We start from the raw sequence: 18,654 nt of genomic DNA, 5'->3' as shown, positions 1-18,654 counted from the left end.
GCAAGAGTTTTAAAATAATACACAGCAGACAAGTAGATTGGGGGGTGCAGTCTGTGACTGGGGTTTACCACTTTTTCCATATCACAGTTCTGACACAAATGCCACCACATTTATGTTATTTACCTCAAGGTGGAAAACTTTCACTGTGAGGAAAACTTCCACTAGGATTAAAACATCCAAAGGAACCAGCAAATTATTGGAACTAGCAAATAGACTTCGCTTCACAAGGGTGAGAACAGCCCTTTAGCTGCAAGCCAACCTATGTGGCTTTCAGCATTGGACACATTCTGCCTGCCCTGTCTGAGTGAAACAAAGTCTGTTCGCACCCCCAGGTGTGGCCCCTGCTAGAAAAGGACCCCATGAAGAAGTGGTCCTCCTCCACAGTAGGGGGAGAGAGCCAGCATATAACACTGCCTCTCTTCCTACTAAATAGTCCTTGGTTTGATACATGAAGACGTCACACAGACTTACCCAGCTATCATGTTGTACCTGCCTCTTCTGACTGGAGCCATGCCCACTTTTCACCCCAGGATAGCCCCTGTGAAGTACACCCTTTTACATGTCTAGTTAGAACTATAACCTTTGTTGATATAGCACTACTGAGCTATAGTCCTTCCCTAAAATTACAATACTGTCACTGAGAATTATAATTAGTTTTAATTTTAAAAGTAACTTAAATTGGTTCTCCAAAGTCAACATTTTTTAAAAAATCAACTATGGATACAGATAGATAAATAGATGGATTTGTGAAGTCTTTATGGAATCTGTCTTTTAAATCACATGTGTAGAGATAATAATCAAGACAGCACAGTAATATATTTCAAGTGTGTCAATTTCAGAGGTCACACTGGAAAACCTCTAGTTGGCTAATCTGCTAAACCATGAACCAAAATGTCCTAACCTTGAGTACAAGATTACCAGATGTACACTCAAAATAAACTGCATTGTGTTATTCAAAGATACAGGATGTTGCTTACTTCCATAAAAACTGAAAAATAACAAAATGACATAGAATGTGATACCACTGTGCATTACCAAGTTTTGGAAAAAATCTTTTTAAAAATCATATTTTACATATATATACAGCTATCTATCTGTGTATGTATGCATTCTGAAGAAATCTGCCACAAACATAATTAAAAAGCAAGGTAAATATGCAACACACATGATAACTTTTCCTATATGTATTGCTTTAAAGGCCCATTTACTCCATTGACTTCAAAGGATTTAAATATATATTGAACACAATTCTGCAGCTAAATCATATTTGCCATTGTAAAGCTGTTCTGATTTAATTAAGTATTTTTCAGTACCAGCACCTGGTTAGCCTGCTCCTTGAAATTTTATTCATTTTACTTCATTCTTTTATCTATATTCCAGATTTATAAGGGGAAAGTGGTTTTTAAGTGTGTGTGTGTTTGTTTGTTTGTTGCTATACTACCCTGTGGCCAAAGCTCTCTGGACAGTTTACAACATTCCATAAACAAGACAGTGAAATACAATCAGTACTAGGCCATCTTAACCTAGTACTGAAAATATTACAAGTTTGGTGCCAGGCAGGCTGCAATAAGGAGGTTGTTCCATAGATGAGGGGCCACCACAAAGAAAACCCTCTCCATTTTTGTCACCCACTGAGACTCCTTAGTTAAATAGTTAAAAATGTATTTTTACAATTATGCTGTACTAATTTATTGTTGACCCAGCTACAGTATATCACAGAAGTGAGTACACCCCCTCACATTTTGTAAATATTTTATTATATCTTTTCATGTGACGACCCTGGAGAAATAACATTTTGCTACAACGTAAAGTAGTGAGTATACAGCTTGTATAACAGTGTAAATTTGCTGTCCCCTCAAAATAACTCAACACACAGCCATTAATGTCTAAACCGCTGGCAACAAAAGTGAGTGCACCCCTAAGTTAAACTGTCCAAATTGGGCATTATTAGCCGTTTTCCCTCCCCGGTGTCATGTGACTCATTCGTGTTACAAGGTCTCAGGTGTGAATGGGGAGCAGGTGTGTTAAATTTGGTGTTATCGCTCTCTCTCATACTGGTCACTGGAAGTTCAACATGGCACCTCATGGCAAAGAACTCTCTGAGGATCTGAAAAAAAGCATTGTTGCTCTACATAAACATGGCCTAGGCTGTAAAAAGATTGCCAAGACCCTGAAACTGAGCTGCAACACGGTGGCCAAGACCATACAGCAGTTTAACAGGACAGGTTCCACTCAGAACAGGCCTCGCCATGGTCGACCAAAGAAGTTGAATGCACGTGCTCAGCGTCATATCCAGAGGTTGGCTTTGGGAAACAGATGTATGAGTGCTGCCAGCATTGCTGCAGAGGTTGAAGGGGTGGTGGGTCAGCCTGTCAGTGCTGACCATATGCCGCACACTGCATCAAATTGGTCTGCAGGGCTGTCGTCCCAGAAGGAAGCCTCTTCTAAAGATGATGCACAAGAAAGCCACAAACAGTTTGCTGAAGACAAGTAGACTAAGGACATGGATTAGTGGAACCATGTCCTGTGGTCTGATGAGACCAAGATACACTTATTTGGTTCAGATGGTGTCAAGCGAGTGTGGCGACAACAGGTGAGGAGTACAAAGACAAGTGTGTCTCGCCTACAGTCAAGCATGGTGGTGGGAATGTCATGGTCTGGGGCTGCATGAGTGCTGCCGGCACTGGGGAGCTTCAGTTCATTGAGGGAACCATGAATGCCAACATGTACTGTGACATACTGAAGCAGAGCATGATCCCCTCCCTTCGGAGACTGGGCCGCAGGGCAGTATTCCAACATGATAACGACCCCATACACACCTCCAAGACGACCACTGCCTTGTTAAAGAAGCTGAGGGTAAAGGTGATGGACTGGCCAAGCATGTCTCCAGACCGAAACCCTATTGAGCATCTGTGGGGCATCCTGAAACGGAATGTGGAGGAGCGCAAGTTCTCTAACATCCACCAGCTCCATGATGTCGTCATGGAGGAGTGGAAGAGGACTCCAGTGGCAACCTGAGAAGCTCTGGTGAACTCCATGCCCAAGAGGGTTAAGGCAGTGCTGGAAAATAATGGTGGCCACACAAAATATTGACACTTTGGGCCCAATTTGGACAGTTTCACTTAGGGGTGTACTCACTTTTGTAGCCAGTGGTTTAGACATTAATGGCTGTGTGTTGAGTTATTTTGAGGGGACAGCAAATTTACACTGTTATACAAGCTGTATACTCACTACTTTACCTTGTAGCAAAGTGTCATTTCTCCAGGGTCGTCACATGAAAAGATATAATAAAATATTTACAAAATGTGAGGGGGTGTACTCACTTCTGTGATATACTGTATTAGCAAAGACTTTTTCAACATAATATCTGGTAATTAACCTAGTGTTATGTTTGCTTTTTATATTAGGTGAGACAGGGTGATGAGGCATGGAGACAAAAAGATTTGAGGACTGCCTTACAAGTTATTAAATTAGTGGGTACACTGTTTTGTGTGCACTGAGTGTATTGATAGTAAACCCTAGGAGGAGAGCAATAAAAACATGTCCTTCCTCCTGAGTATGGGTGAAAACATAATTGTCCCACTATAGTTCATATACATACAAGCATTTTAGGACTGTGTTTCATCATAAATATTATTGGGTGCACAGGGAGGATGAAACACCTCAACTATCTCACATCCATGTGCATATTTTTCTTTCTCTCCACAGAAATGAAATTGCTAGCAAATTTGCCTACACAGTAGCATCAACCATGGCTTTTCAGACACCCATGAGCATGTCCTCCACTACCCCTCCAAAAAGAAAAAGAGCACAAGAAAGGGAAGAAGAAGAAGCAGCAGCAACATTTAACATAGGGGAGGGCCAACAAGAAGTACCAGTACTTAAAAGAGCATTAGCCTCATCTAGGAAGAAGGATCAGTGGCAGAAGATAGATAGTAACAGCTCCATGTTTTCAAGGGCTTGGGGCAAGATATCCAGATGCAATGCACTCTCTCGCTCAGTGAGTCCATTGTCTTCTCAGTTTCTTGTTCTAGAGGAGAGAGCCAGTGGGCAAGCAAGCATTGGCATCTGCTTCTCCTCCTTCTCACTGTCACTGCTGTCTGGGTCAGAGCAAGAGGCAGGCGAACAAGCAGGTTGCCATGGAGAAGTGAATATGCAAGTCCAGGAAGATCTTGTCACTGGGCCCCTGCTGCAGTGGGGGCACCCAACAGATGCCCACTCGTACCTCTCCTTGAAGGTAGGACTCCTGAGCCTTGACCACCCAACTGTGCAGAAGAGTGGATTTTAGAAGGTGTAGTTGCGGGAAGGGGGATGGCTCCTTTACCTGACCTTCTTTGCTTCAAATCTCCCCCACCAAAAAAAGCTGTTTTCTATTTAAAAAACAAAACTAAAATCAGAGTTGGGCATTTGCAGATATAACTTGTAGTTGGACCCTATACCTGCAACTTGGTGTGTACCTATGAAGGAGATGGTCCAACTCAGCTGATTGGGAATTTATTTCCAAGAGAATATGGATTGGATCTAGTTGAACAGCAGCAACTCTTTCCGTACCTTAAGTCAAACTAGATATGACATAGACACAAATTGATCTTTTTAAACCATAGTGGCTGTTTTTTACGGAAAAAGGCAAAGATACCAAACTGGATTCCTTATCTGCCTTGTGTTGTCAGGTTGCTGCACATGCAAAAACTAAAATCTGAGTAAAACTAACTTTCTTGATTCCAATATGAATGTTTACCAGTGTAGAGAGTTCATGAGTTGACACTTTTGCATTTTGAGAACAAACTCCAGCTTCTTATGTTTCAAGGAGGACCATATAAAAGAGAGCGTCCTATGGTTCTTAAAAGAAAAAAAAATTGGCATTTTTTTTTTTAATTTTCAAAAGCTTCAAGGTTTTGTGCAGATTTTCAGCCTTTTGGTGGTTCCTTCCAGTGATGGAGCAGAGGTAATTTTGTGTGACTGAAGTGGATCCAAAATACTTTTGGCACATTGCTGAAGGCAAGACTTTATCACAACAGCTCAGTGCTGAATAACAAATCCCACCAAGACTTAAAATGGAAAGGAAATTTGTTTTCAAGCTTCTAAAGAGATTAAGATAAATAGCATGAAAATATTTAAAGCCAAACAAAATATGCACTGAAAGGGCTTTTGCAGTATAAAAGATTAACTGCATAGCATGAGAAAATATTTAAATACTACCAAACAGCATCATCTGTGGAAGAGTGCAGTTGTAATGGCTCAAATTTAGCATGATGGCCTGTGTTCAGCAGTTGTATTTCACCACAAAAGCAAAAACAAATCTGGAAGTCCATCAGTACCATGCATTATCTTCTTTTTAAATACTGAAAAATCCACCAATGATTTTCACTTGGTTCCCACTTATTCATCATAAAAGAGCGAGCCAAGTATGTCATTGCCTGTTAGTTCCTGGTATTAGTCAAGGTGACACAGGAAATGCTAACATAGAAGACCTTGTTAGAATGTTATTAATGCCAAAGTCAATAATACTATGGTTTAACTTTATGACCAATTCATCACGTAATAGAATTTGCACCAGAGGCACTATACGATACAAGTAAATTCAAAATTCCCAATGCATACTTCCCATGACAGCCTTTAAATGTTACTATAAATCAATAAGCTGCTGGGTTAAAATGGAACTAACAGGTTTTTAGCCAATAGTTTAATATTTTAAGTATAAATGCAAAGGCTACATAAGGTGAAACCATTCTTACCTCCATGGGAAAAGCTTTAAAATTCACAGTGTGTTCAGAGCCACGCTGATTTTCTCTGCCCCAGTGGAACCGAACATCATGCAGTTCAAATTCATGCCCTCGAGGTAATGGCCCTCCAACTAACACTGTAAAAGAACACAACACAAATTATAGCAGGTGACATTCATAGCCAGCAATTTTCTGAAGTCTTTTTCAACAAACAGTAGGAAAATTGTTGCTCTTAGTATGAAGGTGACACACTAAGGTATGTGTGTGTGGCGGGGGGGGGGGAGTTAATAAGCTTGGTTCTTTTGCTCAGTGGCAGCAAACTTCATTCCACAGTGCATAACATGTTCCACAGATGGTATCTTATTTTTATGAGCTAGAACAGCTTTCCATAATGAAAGAGATGTGTTATTCTGTGTGTCTCATGACTAGATGTGGATGTTTACATAGCCATTCACTAGGTTTGCATTTTTATTACCTGTTGGACTACTGCATGTCTATAAAGCTTATTTGTTGTGAGGAAGCCAGACATGAAGATACACACATATCCTCTATAGTCAAGAAAAAGTAATTTTCTCAGATGGCACCTGCCATACTTTGTAAATGCAGAACAGTAGTGGCACAAGGGAGAAGCATATCAATGCCATACAATATACTCCTTTGTGTCGCAGCCACTAGGCTGTTGGATCTTAACAGTGCTTCTAGGGATACTGGGTATGTATCTACCGTTTTTCTACTATTTGGGGAATTTCTTACATTATGCAGATCCCATTCAGTCTAGACAGCATCTGTATGCAGAAAAATCTTATGGGATTCAGTAGAACCTCAGGCTTGCATGTTATTCATGCTTTGAACACAAGTAACTTGCATGGTACACGGAGAGTGGGATGCATTAATAAAGCTGATATGCTATTCCTTGCTGTGTTTGTTTGTTTTTTTAAATCATGCATTGCCTATGGCCAGGAGATGGAATTTCACCCATACTTAGCTGAACTGTGCCCACAAAGACTAACATTACACAAGTTTATTCTAATTTATAATAGATGAACAAGAAATTGGTAAGTTAGCATTCAGGTAGATATGCTTGCATCTGCAACAATATCCTTTTGGATATTGGATTTTATGCATCAAAATACAAAGGAATTATACCCTATATGCTTGTTTTCATTCCGCTTCCTACTTTTCAGATCAAAGTTCCAGGATATCCAAAGGTACACATCATTCAGTATGAAAGAAGAAAATATATGCCTGTGTCTAATTTCTACTCAAGGATATGTCTAGCCATGGCTATTATGGTTCAGACAACACCATAACTCGTACTCAAGAGCTGAGTATGTGTTCAGTGTATTTTGTCACTGAACCATGAGTTGTTGAAATATGGTTATTCTGTTGTCTGAATCCAGCTGAGATAACAAACTACGCCAAACAGCCCCAATTCACAGTGCAGCAAGAAACTATAGGTTTTCTTCATGGGTTGTTCATGGTTAAACTATATTATATTAGTGATGGTGGCTTCAGACAAGCACACTCCACCCATATTCAGCCCTTCAAGCATGGGTATCATGTTGTCTGAATCCAGTCATGGAGCTCCAGTATGCTTTTGTATGGCAGTTGCTAAGGAACATGAGAGGAAAGGTTACACTCATGCAGGCTTCCTAGAAGCATCGGGTTGGTTACTCTGAGAACAGAATGTTGAGTTAAGTAGGGTTTTGGTCAGATCCAGCATGGCTCTTTTTATGTATTCTGTATAAGAACTAGAACACTAAGTGAATGACAGTAAGATATATGTCACAACCATACATATTTGGATATTACAGATAAGGTCAGAGTGTGCCAAGAATACAATCCAGTGGACAATAGGTGCTTTCATGTGTCTGCATGAAAACACCAGAGTGACCTAGGTCTAACTAGCTCAGATTGTAATAAGATACGCAGCTGACTAGATGAATGAAAACAGCGCAAGTAAAAATTATAGTTTGCTTCTGTAGCTCCTTCCTTGAATATTTCTGCCTGAAGTTGTGTTTTGTGTATGTGTGGCGGGGGAGGGGGTGAAAGTTTTGTTTAGTGTATGTGTGGTGGGGAGGGGGGTGAAAGTGAACACCCTTCTCTCTCCTCTACAGACATGCTTTGTTACACAAGGGGTGTCTTTAGGGGATGGGTCCTTTAAAGATACAGGGGAGATAGAAGAGAAATAGACAAACAAGAGGCAGGAAGGCAGAGAGATTTGAACAAATTTGTGTGTTTTCTTTTGTCCTGTGAGTCTGAGTCCCAGATCTTTACAGTTCTGAGCACTATATCTGCTTGATAGTTTCTGTCTCTAGTTTACACAAACAGGTGTCTTTAGTAAACAAGAAGTTGTTGTTTGCTCCCCTGGTTATAGAAATTTACCCTTCATTTTATTTATTTTATTTATTTAAAATATTTATATGCCGCCCTCATCGCAACAAAGCCTCGGGGTGGCTCACCTATCAATCTAACATCCAGGGGTTAGGAACTGTCCCTTGAAGTAATGTACCCCTGCAGGGTAGTCACACAAGCCACATACCAGGGAGGGTCAGGATCACTACTAAAAATGGATAGAACTGGAAACAAAAGAGAAGTGTTGAGACACCCCAAAGAGTCTATGACTGGTCCAAAGTCAGCCAAGTCAGCCAATGTGTTTTATGGCCTAGTGGGGACTAAAACCCAGATCTCCCAGGTCTCCAGCAGTCCTACTGGTTGGATAAAGTTTGGCATATCCCACTCTTAGCAATAAGAAATCACTGATTTGGGTAGGATTGCTAAAAAACCATTTAGTCGAGCTGCAATCTCATAACATAATTTTCTCTGAATGTTACAATTTGGATGAAACCAAGGTGTATAGGAAGAGGAGCCATATGTCACACTCACTCTTCCTGTTTTGTCTAGACAATGTCTGCAGTAGCCTTAAGAAATGCATCAAATCAGTTGCACATTTCTGGTCCAAGATCCATTAACTAATGTTTCCTGGTGATCAGCTGGCTATATTCAGTATAAGACTTTTCCTTGTTGTTCCCCAGCTGCTTCATAGCATTCAAAGGTGGCCAAGAGAATGTTAAATGCCAGGCTTTCTACATATTGTTAAATCTGAATGTTGATGACCTACTTTATCATATGGTAGCAAGTTGCAAGTTGCAAATTCTGCTTTGCACAGAAACAGAAACATTACACCAGATCTATATTATTTTGGGAGTCAGTTGTTCACATGAAAGCAGGAGACCATGGAGGGAGCAACTGAAACAGAAAATTTCCCATTTCTACAAGTTGGTTTCTGTTATTGTTCTGTTGGTTAAAGGCCAATTCTAGTATTACATTCCCCTAGTTAGTACACTGAAAACAGAAGAAAACAGTCACACATTGGCTGCAAATCCACATCTTCATGATGCTGGAAGGATCAGACATAAGCATTACACTCCACTCCTATCCTGAAAGCTTCTGGGACCTTCTCCACATTCTGTTCATTTTCATCTTACCATACTTATACTAAAGGCATCTGCATTCTGAGTTTCCTCAGAAAGCTCCCAAAGAATGCTCAAAATGACCAAGCCAAGAATTGTGTCTTGGGGTATCTCTACACAGTGCATTGTCATGCACTCATCCTTGCCTACTCATGGTTGTTTACAGGTTCTTTGGACAATGATGTGAGTCACCAGTTTTGCTTCTGTGTCTAAAAAGCACTTTCAGAAAGTTTTTTGGGTGCAGGGAAAATGTAGCATTTATTTATTTATTTAAAACATTTCTATGCCGCCCCATTTGCCGAAGCCTCGGGGCAGCTCACAACATAAATTAAAATATAATACATTAAAAATATAAAACAAATTAACAATATAAAATAAGTTGCCCTGGCCAGATAAAATAAGCAAATAATATTAACAATTAAAATGACGTTTAAATAAAAAGGTCTTCGCCTGGTGCCGAAAAACAAATAACGATGGCGCCAGGCGGACCTCTCTTGGGAGCGCATTCCATAGATTGGGCGCATTTAATTAGGAAAGTGAAAGAAAGCATGATTTCCTTTTGGGCATTTACATTATTCCACTATATCACAGCACCACATAGAGGTTAGGTAACAGAAAAGTCAAAAAGGATATACTCTTAATGCTCAAATCTCAATTCTGTGATGAAACCAAAAGTAGATAGAACAGATTAGCAGTCAGTTAGCACCCTTGTGTAGAAAAACATTTTTTAAAAATAAAATGAAATGACTTTCCATGCAGTGGCCTAGCCAGAAGTATGGACTCTGAACGAAGCAATTCCTCACACAAATCGTGGTTTGGCCCTGACCTTAGTAAACAGCCTTAGGCAAGGCAATAAGCCTCACTACTCATCTTTGTAATATGGAGATTCATTTGTTCATTATGTTTTGGTGTAGGAGCCTTACAGGATACTTGTAAAGATTACTGAGTGAGGTTACTTACTGAGCCTGTGTAATATACTTTGTTGTGCAATACACTTTGCTGTTGTTGATGGTCATCATCATCATCATCATCATCATCATTTTATGTTAGAAGTTTCCTGGTCTAATATCCTACAACAAACAGTAAACCATGGGAAAGCAAACCTGATTTGGACTTTAAGAGGATTTGAACTGAGTGCCCATCATTGATGACCTCACAATCACGGGACACAGCATAGTTGGGTGATAAAGATACTTCCAGCAGCAAGGGGTCATATTTGGCTTCTCGTGAATTCAAGTTAATAGGAGACTGGTATTCTCCATTTGCATCAGGAAAGATTAGTCCCCACTCAACTCCTGAAAAAAATTCAATAGACTAACATGAAATATTAGAATAGTTCCATATATCTTACAATCATGAGCTAGAAGTGACATAAAAGATATTTAGTCTGCCTCCTTGCAATGCTACAAGTTTCTCAAAACTCTTTAAAACTTTTCTCAAACCACTCTCACTCTTCTAAGATGTCCCAGGCATAGAACTAGCTATATGAAATGCATTGTTGCACCAATGGGGATTTTTTTCTCCCTATGTAAAATGCAGCAGCAATATTTATTAGGTCTTCAGCCTGAGAGAGAAGGGCTTAGTTCCCCTCCCCTTCCCTCCCCTCCCCTGCTGCAATCCCAATAATCATCAACAAAGGTAATCTAGCACCTGCCATTTCTGAAAACAAGCATGTCAGGTGCAAAGGCACATGTAACATCGCATCTAGTTTGGGTCAGGTTGTCCATGCCAGGGATTTCATTAGGGAAAGGAATATATTTGATCAAAGAACTGCTTTTTTTAAGATCTTCCATTCTGGAAGCAGAAACATGTCATACATTTCTAAGGCATGATTCTGGAATTGTGTATGTGCGTGCAGAGAGAGAGAGAGAGCACGCGCGCAATCCTATACACACTTAACTTTGAGTAAGTCCCCTTGAACTCTAGGGGACGTACTTCCCAGGAGAGTTGCAAAGGATTACACTGTAAGAGAAACTGCTTAGTCTGTATCAGAACCAACTGAAACATCATGGAACAGTGAGCTAGCTTTTAAGTTAAATCTTTGGACTGAGAAAAGGATTAGATCATGTTTATGCCTAACGTCTTGATTTCACCTAGTACAATCTAAACTTATTAACTGTAATGTGTTTGAAGCATCAGTTAAAGATCCCTCCCTTTATCCTTTCCTAATTGTTTGTTAATTATGTTGTTCTAAGTGTTTAATACTTTATACATGTTTTATATAGCTACTCCTGTTTGTTAATATTTTAATATATTTTTATTTTTCTTTGTAAATTGCCAAGAGATATTTTAGATACATTTAGCAACACCTAAAACTATTAATTAACCAATCAATCAGTTAAGATAACATGCCATCTTCTTCACTCCATTTCTGGTCAACATCCAGGCTGAAGAAAAAGAACTCTGGTATACTTGATTGCTTGCACACTGCTTCATGAGATTACAAGTTGGCCCCAATAAAGGTACCATCCAACTGTTCCGTATTGGATTTGTTCCTCCTTAATTGTAATGCATTTTGTTTGTTTTCTTTGCTGTCTTCTCAAGTTCACTGTGCACATGTAATTTCCCCAACAACTGTGACTTTGTGCTTCTTTGCAGCAATGCTGTTATCTTAAACACCCTGGATTGGATACAACACTAACTTTCATGTGCCATTGATTTCACTGGCAAGTCTCATTAAATCTAGATTCAACCAAGCTTAGACCAAGCTGTATACATTATTCAGTACAGCTTGGATTATCAAGAGATTTAAAAGCCTTTTGATATGTTGCGCCTGTGTTCACTAAACAGTGAAAAGCAATAAAAGCAATCCATCTTTTTGTGTACATTCAGTAGTGCTGTCAGAGCTACAGTGTTTGAGTTCCAAACACAGCTAGGGAATGTGGAACTTACTTGTGAAAACGCCACTGCTTTCCATTGCATCTCTTGTATTTGAAAGAGAGGAGCATACTACGTAAACCCTTCATTAGCTTAAAGGCTGTGTCCATGTGAGTGTTGACCTAAATATCAATCACTCACTTTTAGATTCAGGTGACTCAGCTTCTTTAACTTTTTTTTCTAAGCATTTGGCTTCTAAATATGAAATGTGTATATGCTGAAACGCCACCTGATACCTGGGTAGCTCCACCAAAACGCATGGATACGAGTAAATGTGTACTTGCAAATGGAAGCAGAGCTTTTGGTCTCACGCACAGTGAAAACGGTTCCCTTTCACCCCCGCCCCAGCATCGCACGCCCTCTCACCCCAGTCGTCTTACCTTCCTCATAGCCCCATTCCACAGTCTCTGCTTTCTCAGCAAAGCGCTCTGATTCCACGATGTAGCCGTCAGCCATAGGCAGGCGCTCCTCTGCACCCTGCTCGCTCCGGCTCTCTCCGGGAGACTGGCTTGCGGAAGTCTGCGCTCCTCGGATGGGCGTGTGCGCGCGTGTGAGCTGGAGCCTTACTTCGCAGGACCGCTCGTCTGGAGCTCTTGCGTGACAAACAATACCAGAGCCAGGCGGCTTGGGTAGTTGGCGCGATCTTGCCACTTAGGCGTTTTTGTATAAAAAGCTGAGCTGGGATGTTATCAATAGTCGGTGGGCGGGGGGAGCGTTTGCCCAGAGAGAAAGGAATGGAGAAAAGAGCACTGAAGACTGGCAAATTATTTGGGCAGAAGACAGAAGTTCCAGGAACCAGTGACGCGAGCGGGATCTGTAGTCCTTCAGATCTTATAAAAAGGGGATAAATGTTAAGCACACTCTTTGCTTGGCTAGCTGTGTCCAGGCTATGATGACCTTGTGGCAGGAAATGTCCCTTAGAAATGGTATTAAGAGGCAGGCAATTAAAGCTCAAGCCCTAAATCTTTCACTTGGAGCCCCAGGTGTCCAGGAGAGCATCTACATACCACTTTGCTGTCCATGGGCACTTGCTGAAATAAATATTCAGGGGCATTGAAGATCTCTGTTGTATATGATCCTTCTGGATTAGCTCTCTATCAACATGTTCTTCAACTCCTGCTGCAACCCCTCATCCATTTTTCTGCCCCAGTATTTTTCCTCTCCCCTGTCCTTACAACCCTTTTGATGACTAGAAGTGTCCTTAGGAGCTAGGGTCATACACACACTTGTTCTAGGTACATGTAAATTAGCATAAAGAAATTCTTGCATTTTTTTTTATCCCATGGGCCAGTACGCTAGAACCTTTTGGTACCTAGTATGGTCCCTGCTGTCCCCTTACTGAATGCACCAGTTTGAAGAACGAACAAAATGAGATCTAAAATTAACAGTGGAAGGTGTATTGTAAAGCTTTTCATTTACATGGGAGAACAGGAAGAGTTTACTCTTACTCCTCTGGAGTGCCTGTTGGCATCCCCAAAAATTTTCCTTGGGTGAAACTCACTCATATTCTTTTAATCAAAGAAAGGCACATCTTTCAAGCCCCAGGGCAGCCTTTCCCAACTTGGTGCCTTCCATTTATGTTGGGGGTAGACAGAAGGTTGGTGTGTGATTTAATGCAAATCAAGTTTTCTGATTCTTAATGCTTTAACAATAGCTCCTAATGCTATCAGAAGGCATTGTAACGCTATTCTGCTTTTTCTTATTCCACAATTTTTCTGAAGTAATGAAAAAGAGAGAAGCAGTAGAGAAACTCAGAAGAGCAACAAGTAGAAGATGATGATGTCTGGAAACCCCATAAACTTTTTGCGAATGAAGCACGATAATTTCATGATCCAAGCCTTATCTGGAAACAACCAGCTTCCACTTTCCTGAGTCACTATTTTGTGCTTAGCTCCAGGTTGTTTGGGTTTTAGTTTAATTTTTACTACTTTTTGTTACATTTCTAGATATAACCAAACTTTCACACATGAAATATATAAATAACATTAATATAAACAAGACATGGTCTGAAGTTTGTACTGAAAAACAAACCATCATATATCCAGCAAACCTTAAGCTTTATTACAAACCTCCTTTATTACAAACTATGAAGCATCATCCTTCCTAATTGTTACAGTTTATATTGACATCTTTGAGTCATGGATGCATTTTCTGGTGTTGTTCCAGATTTCATAGTCATGCTCTGGTGCTTGCAGACAAGCAGCTTCCTTGGCAAAGGTTACAATTAGAGTTCCCTACAGATTTCTGCATGGAGAATTTTGGCACAGTGAAACTTCTGTACTGGAAATAGACCTGATAATACAAATCCAATGTCTATCATCCTCCCCAGGCCTCTCTCCTTGCTCTGGCAGAATTTAAGGCAATTACCAAGCTAGCACCTGATGCCGTTACACACACCACAAACATAAAGAAGTACTGTGGCATAGCTGTTTCATAGAAATGATGCATGGTGCCCTGAGCTGCTTTAAACATTTTCCTTTACGTGTATCCTGGCTGTGAAAATTATGGACACATGCTGCGTATATCTTAAGATATCTTTCAATAGATTGCTTGTACAGCAGCTCTGGAAGTTGGTCAGAAATGTAAGTTCAAAGTGAGAGCTAGAGAGAAGAGAGAATGTTACTTCCTACTTCCTACATTTTTACAGATAAGGTGCAAAGAAGATGTGGAGTACCCCAAATCACGGACATCTTTTTGCAGGACCTTTGTTCTTTGCTCTTTGACCAAAAAATACAGTGCTGAATGGTGACAGTGTGCTGAAGCTTATGTTACCTTTTTGGAACCAAGCAGGCATTCCTTTTCCCAGTGGCTTTAAGCAAGCTAGCACCCAAGTATGGTTTTGCATGGACATAAGGGCATTGGGACTTGGAAGAGGTTCTGTTTTCATACAAATGTGTGTCTTATATTGTAGGAACTCTTCATAAAGAACAATTCAAGGCTGTCCCTTGGCTGTGGCAGAGCACAGGGGAAAATGTGATGTAGGTTTCCCGCACATAGGAAGGGTTACTCCTATGTTATGCACTCATCGACATAGCAGAGCTCTATCACTTAAGAAAATAAGAGAAAAACAAGGAAAAACCATTATGGAAGATAGTAACCCAGAATGAAGAAATGTCACAGGAAGAGCAATGCTTAACCATTTATCTGCTCACCATTTTCTTGGTCCATATTGTTTCCACAAATTGCTTCATGTTTCAACATGTTTCAGATATGTGATTGTTTTGGATATTGAGAGGGAGAATGGAGATTTTGAGGAGAGAGAAAAACTGATTTGTTCTCAATCATTTCCTCCCAAAACTGCTTTTCTAAAGTGTGTGGGGGGGGGGGGGGGGCGGAAGCATACCGTATACCCTAAGCCACCCTCACTTGACAGTGGGCACCAAGAGCAGAATGGACATGCATCTCACCAGACACAAAGGATACATTCTTGGGATTTTTGGATAGGTTTCCCTAATATATAGTGACTAAAAGTCACAAGTAGTGATTGAAAGTGCAGATGAAGCTTCATCCTGCAATTGCCCAATTTTACCTGTGTGTCCAAATGTTATCATCTTTCATTTCTAACTCTCCCTTATTGTCTGTCATTTCCTTCATCTTTTTATTTTTGCATAATAAAAAACATTAAGGGGGAAAACAGGGAATAGTTGCACAATGTCAACTGGTAGCACTAGAAACCCCTCCACCTAGAATCACTCAGGGTTCCATGTTTAACAGTATGGCCCTACACCAAAGCTGAAATGACAACAAGTTCCTTTTGGCAAGATGCATGAAGGAAGTTAAGACTGTTTCTAAAATATTTAGCAAAAATATAGATAAAAAGGAAACAACCTGTAGAAGAGGGCAAGTGGGAATAAAATGAAAGGTATGAAGTGGAAAAACTCTTACAAATGCAAGGGTTTTTTGGTAGGAAGGAAACAAGACAAGAAATGCAGAGGGAGCCTGACTGCAGTAGAGGAACAGAATGGGATTTTCAGAACAAAAGGTCAGTCATGAGTTACTGAATAATCATTTGCCTAAACTTAATCAAGATGAAAGCTAGATGAGATTCCTAAAAGAATTAGGGAGACTAATCAGGTCATGTCCAGACTCTCCTGGCTTCGGTTGGTCTTTCTACTGATTACTGTAGAGTCAGGGATTAGATAGTACCTAAGGAGAAACTGCAATTATTGATTACTCTGCAAGAATCTAGAGAACCAAGTGTGATATTGACGGGCTAGAGTAGAAGACCATATAAAATGAGTGCCTTTTTTTTTTTTTAAGAATCTGGAAGACTGTGAACACTTGCTTCCTTGCCTGGCTCCTGCTCTTACTAAAGTTACATAACAACCATTAGGATTTGGGGGAAAAATAGAGAGAAGGCACTTGTTAAATAAAATTCCTTCGTTATATTCATGGAAACAAAAGTGGTACGTGGATGGACACACAGAAGTAACTGACTGTTGGTTAGGACATGAGCTAGATTCACCTCAACTGAGGATGCATCATGGCTCATCTTCTTTCCACATTTTGAGTAACTGATGGCAATCTGAATGTCACCACATTTAGATCAGAGTGATGTCTGCTGCTTCATTTGTTACTTGGGAGCATAGAAATAAGATCCATTTCACAGTATTGCAAAAAGTTTCTCTGGCCCAGCAAGCTGAAATGAAACTTCTCTCTTGCTGCCTTATCAGATGTGATGAGCTGCAACAAAACAAAGTGCTTTGGTTAAAATTTAAAATGTTTTGAGTCTCCTCCTTGTGACTTTACAGAAGGAGATGGAAAGGGAAAGCAGGCCAGTGCTTGTAATGCTAAACTGTAGGCAGGCATTCAGTCTGAATGAGGTCGTATTATATTATATATATCAAGGCGGGGAATAGCAGAAGGGGCCACATTGGACTTCACAGAACCCTATGGAAGCTGCCCCAACTAGAAGTGTCTGTGTTGCAACCTGAACAGCTGCATCCCAAGTGACTGAGTTGGGAAACAAGGTGCATCTTGTTTTTCATCAGAATTGCTGGGAGCCTGGCTATGCAGCTCCAATGGTGGCAGCACCACAAAGGTGGAGGCAGCAAAACACCTCCCAGCGGACTGTATGTAGTCCATGGGCTGCATGTTGCTGACCCCGGTTTTATTTTTATTTATTTATTTAAAACATTTCTATGCTGCCCCCATCGCAACAAAGCCTCGGGGCAGCTCACAAAAAATACATAAAAACATGCATAAATAATAATATAATAATATAATAATTTAAAAGAAAAAAAAACATTTAAAAATGTTGTAGAAGAAAAGGGGGCACCTGCTTCAGCAGAGGTCAAAAAGGCTGAACGGAAAGCAGTAGCTTGCTATTTTGGTAGACAAGAGGCAGAATAGACTAAAGTTGGGTTGTTGTTCCACTTTTCTATACTCCAGGAAACAATTCTGGGACATAGTATGGATTCTAAACAATTTTTTAGTATGAACTATTACTAAAACTGTTAAAAATCTGAAAAAATGTCTGTATTTTAGCTGGTTACCTCTATAAACTCTAAGACACAATATAAATGTAAGGGCTGTTATTAACATTTAAGTGTTCATGCTTTAGTTTGTGACCTGCTTTTGTTTAGAACAGGAGAAATCACTATAGGTTCTTTTTATTTGCATGTATGATAAAATGCCATATTTTCCATACAGTAATTTATTCAAGAGTTTATAAGCATTATAAGAAAAATGAGCAGAGCTTCATCGTGACTGTAAACTGCCCTGTTGATGTGCCTGAAATAAAATACCATTTTGGAGGGTACTGCAGGAACACCTGTTGGGGTGGGGGGAGAGGGAGAGAGAGGTGGCAAGTATATTACACCTCTAAAAGCTCACGGTAACTGAATTTACCTGATGTATAAGAACACCTGTATTCTGCCTCTTGAGTTTTCAGCTGCATTCTGAGCCACTGATAAGTTGAAATTAATGTGTAAACTGGGTGGTTTGTAGGTGGGAAGACAGATTGGTGGCAAAACCCCATTAGAAATGAGTCTCTCTCAGATGTTTAGGAGGCTGTTTACACTAATTTGCTGCATGTTCCTAAGTGATGTGACCCACCACTAGAAATGTGATGCAGGTAGAAGCAAGTTTAAAGAGACCTCTAGGCGAATTATTATTTGCAACTACTTTCCATACATGCACACAACTGTGTTCTTGGTTAAGGGTTAGTTTTTTGAATGGGCAGTGGTGTGGAGATTGTTTTGTTTTGAGAGGATACTTCATTCTCTATACGTACATACACTCTCAAGAACAACTGAAATTCAAGCATATTTTCCAGAAAAAAACATGATGCCAGGTGACATGACAATGTGTGCTCAACTGTTTGTTCTTACATTAAACTTAAAAAAAGGGTTTCTACACCATTGGTGTGTGGTTGTGAGCCTTATAATAGTATATAAATTTATACAATCATAGAATCATGGAACAGTAATGTTGGACATCGGGTCCAACCCCCTGCTATTGGAGGACACCAATTTACATCATCACACTCAGATGACTGTCCAGTTTCTTTTCGAATGACTCCAGTGTGGGAGAGCCCACCACCTCTCCAGGCAGCTGGTCCCACTGTTGTATTGCTCTGA

The 18,654-nt window shown here is 40.2% G+C and overlaps 1 protein-coding gene across 1 annotated transcript in view; it reads right to left on the bottom strand.

Moving 5' to 3' along the window:
• Nucleotides 1–13,284, bottom strand: part of CA8 (carbonic anhydrase 8) — a 48,659-nt gene extending 35,375 nt beyond the window's left edge. The window contains exons 1-3 of the mRNA XM_044424189.1: nt 12,454–13,284; nt 10,300–10,491; nt 5,736–5,860 (exon numbers count right to left, since the gene is read on the bottom strand). Coding sequence (XP_044280124.1) covers nt 5,736–5,860; nt 10,300–10,491; nt 12,454–12,529 — 393 coding nt within the window. The 5' untranslated portion in view covers nt 12,530–13,284. The remainder of the gene's footprint in view (nt 1–5,735; nt 5,861–10,299; nt 10,492–12,453) is intronic.
• Between the last annotated feature and the right edge of the window lie 5,370 nt (nt 13,285–18,654).

Source organism: Varanus komodoensis, unplaced genomic scaffold (assembly GCF_004798865.1).
Source record: "Varanus komodoensis strain SLA01 unplaced genomic scaffold, ASM479886v1 scaffold14_1, whole genome shotgun sequence".
Classification (NCBI taxonomy): Eukaryota; Metazoa; Chordata; class Lepidosauria; order Squamata; family Varanidae; genus Varanus; species Varanus komodoensis.
The sequence above is the reverse complement of the archived record's forward strand: the minus strand, read 5'-3'. Positions and strand labels throughout refer to the sequence as shown.